This window comes from Carlito syrichta, unplaced genomic scaffold, assembly GCF_000164805.1.
Source record: "Carlito syrichta isolate Samal-C Ts95f unplaced genomic scaffold, Tarsius_syrichta-2.0.1 Scaffold304031, whole genome shotgun sequence".
NCBI classification, from domain to species: domain Eukaryota; kingdom Metazoa; phylum Chordata; class Mammalia; order Primates; family Tarsiidae; genus Carlito; species Carlito syrichta.
Genome location: NW_007248127.1, coordinates 578,584 through 581,733, shown reverse-complemented (window position 1 = coordinate 581,733; position 3,150 = coordinate 578,584). Strand labels below are relative to the sequence as shown.

Sequence of the window (3,150 nt, the reverse complement as noted above, 5' to 3'; positions counted from 1 at the left end):
TGGTAGAGAGGTTATGTCTTGCTCAGTGTCACATAGCTAGTAAGGGACAGACAGCTAAGATTGAATCCAGGTTTCTGCACCCCTGCCCCCTCATCCCCAGAAAGCAGGGAAGTTTGGACTGTCCAGTGTCCCCATTCCAAAGCCATGTTTATTCTGGAGACAGAGAAGGTGTGAATTAGATCTCACTTCAGGTGGGGCAAGAGAGAGTTGGTGGGCCACACTTGTTTTCTGTGACTGTTTTGGTCAGTGAGAGAACAGGGTTACTGGCAAGTGGAAAGAGGTGTCAGTGTCGTCTCTCCTGTTTCCTTCTCTGTCCCTTTCCCAACATTCCCTTGAGACCAGGCACCTGGAATAGAGGTGGACTATCTCCCTTCCATTTCAAAGAGTAGATCATGGGCTCAGAGAATCCAGGTGACCCAGACAAGACTGAACTGGCAAAAGGCAAAGCTGAGGTTGGGCTGGGGGACTCATATCTCTGTCTCGGAGCTCAGACACTGCTCCAACTACCCCATCTCAAGCGCCCAGCAAGTGAGGGCCTTGTGGTATGTCCTCAGAGGTGGCCTCTTGAAGGTAGTCCCTCCTGTTTCTGGCTTCCTGTCTGCCCGGGCCACTGCAGGAAACTCCTCATGGAGCTACCTGTCCATCTCCTCGTCTTTCCTACTCTTCTTGGCTCCCCAGGGAGGGCCACCAGGGAGTCACTGGGGTGAGAGGGCAAGTGCCAGCATATGCATTTGTGGCCCCAGCTGTGTTCACCAGAACCATCCCTGCCATCACTCCTCTCCCATCACCCCTCAGAGTAACAGCAGGCTTGTCCCTGCCTCCTTGGGAGCCTACTGGGCAGAATAAGCAACCACTGGCTGGGTCTTAGTTTGATTTGGTCTCCTGATAGGGGTGGTCTCTTGTGCTGGGATCCTGTCCCCAAGAACAAGGGTGGGACCTCACCTAGGAACATGCCAGAGCCAGCCCCAGAAGGCCAGGCCCTCCCTGTCCTTGGCCCCACCACAGTCTGATGTTGGCAGGGCTGGTCTGTGTGTAGAAATGTTTGTGCTCATCTGTTATGGATAAAGGAGCCAGGATGTGGTCACAGCGGGCCAGGCTGTCTACCCTGGTGGGTCACACCCGGAGCTGGGGAGGGGAAGCTTCAAGGCATCTGTCTGGGCACCAGGCTCTTGACCCCTGAGGAAGGGCCAGCGAGAAGTCCCTTGAAGCTCCAAACTGTCCTCTCCTCATGCGTTTACTCTGATGTTCAAGAACACCCACTCTCTCCACAGCCGGATGACCACTTTCCCTCGGCGGGGGGGGGGTTGGTTAGGGAGGAGATTGAAGGCCCATTCTTCATCACCTCTCAGGCCAGAGCACAGTGAGCAAGCTAACGAGAGCAGGAGGAATTGTAGCTGGATATCAGAAAAGACTTACTGGGTGGAAGTTGGTCTACTATGGCCCAGAAATCCCCCTGTGAGGCCAAGTTCAGTGATCAAAGATAAAGGAAGGGGATGAGCTGTTTCCTAGGATGGTCAGATGACTACCTCAGAGGCTGGTCCCTACTGGCCATGGGCCTGACACTGCTGTCCTGAGGAACGCTTGGGAACCCGCAGGCCGTGCAAGCATTGTTTATCCCTTGGCTCTTAAATGTGCAGACAGAATCCCTGCTGTAGGTAGTGTCACTCCATGGGGCCGGTAGGTTTCCCACTGGCTCTAGTGTGCCATGCCACTTGTCCTGCACCATGGGTTGGCTGAGGGCACCGATTCAGGCTGAGCATTGATTACAAGGGACAAGCTGGGCAATACATATTGTGTGGGGGTGAAGTTACTGAGCTGTATGTGTTGTCGGGGAGCTGGGTGACAACAAGAGCTGACATACATCGTCTTTCCTGTGCCCACTCTCCCTACGAGACAGACACCATCGTTTCTTCTGTCTATAGATGAGAAAACTGAGGCACAGAAATAAAACAACTGGCCTGGGATCACCCAGTCAGAAAAGACACTAGAGTCAGGGTTTGAACCCAGGCAATCTGACTCCACAGCCCACATGTATCACCACGATGCCCAACAGTCTGCGTAAGGGATAGGACTGTTGGGCTCCAGAGAAAGTGAGGTCTTGGGGGCAGTGGAGGGAAAGTTGGGGCAGGGAAGAGGGTTCCAGGTCCTGTGGGGAACAGGGATTTGGGGAGATGGGGACAGATTGTGAGGAGGGGAAACCAGTGTGACTGGGGTTCCCTGTGAGAGGCAGAGAGCTTCTGTCAGAGGGCTGGAGGTTGTGCGTCTTTCTGGCCTGCCTGGAAGAGATACTACCTGTGGGCATGGTATGTCGTGGGTCAAGAACAGGAATAGGTGTGTGATCAAGATAGCGATCTCCCCCCTACCTGACCCTCAGGTGGGCGACCCCTCCCCCAGCCTGGGCTCCTGTCTGTGAGCAGTCCACCACCTGACTTCAGTGGCCATGTGACAGTGTCATTTTCTCTGGTATCACACTGTGAGCAGGTGAGGGAACTCTGTTATCTGCAGCTCCGACAGGAGGTCCCTTAGCATCTGAATCTTGCCAGACCCCAGGAGCTCACACCAGGACCCTACTTCAACAGCTATGCCACTCAAGGTACCAGGCACAGTCAGCCCATTCCCCCCTGGGATTGCTCTTGTCCTGGTGGGGGTTAGGTCTGTCTGCCAGGGTGGGCTTGTTGCCCTGGAGGGGGCTATTGAAAGCCGCTGAGTTCGGGGAATCCCAGGAAGCTTATTTTATCCATTTAGCATCCCCATGCCCGCTCACCTTTACAAGCCACAGGATTCGGGGCAGGGGACCTCCTGGGCCCCAGATTCGTCATCCGGATGATGAAAATACGAAGTGCCTACCACAGAGGGTGACTGTGAGCATTCAATGAGTGTATGTGCTCGCATCCAGCAAACCTTGGCTTAGGCCCGCTCGGTGCCAGGTGGTAACTTCACCCCCATACAAACAGAGCCTACGCGCAAGGAGGGGACCCGCCAGGATCAGGGAAGCGGACTCAGGGACAAAGACCAGGATGTATCACCCACAAGGCTGGGCACCCGCTGGACCTCGCTTTAGAACAAAAGCGGCTTGCCCGGACGCTGAATTTCAGAGTAGCCCTCTGCAGAAAAGCTGAGGGCGGACACAAAGCCCGTGCGGCGTTGACC

The 3,150-nt window shown here is 55.0% G+C and overlaps 1 protein-coding gene across 1 annotated transcript; it reads right to left on the bottom strand.

Moving 5' to 3' along the window:
- Positions 1-1,926: 1,926 nt before the first annotated feature.
- On the bottom strand, positions 1,927-2,790 carry LOC110595761 (the record flags this gene model as incomplete). Its single annotated transcript, XM_021713076.1, is given in 4 exon segments — positions 1,927-1,977; positions 1,980-2,195; positions 2,197-2,363; positions 2,598-2,790. Coding segments are annotated over 4 exon segments (627 nt in total), but the record flags the coding sequence as incomplete, so codon positions are not given.
- Positions 2,791-3,150: the final 360 nt, after the last annotated feature.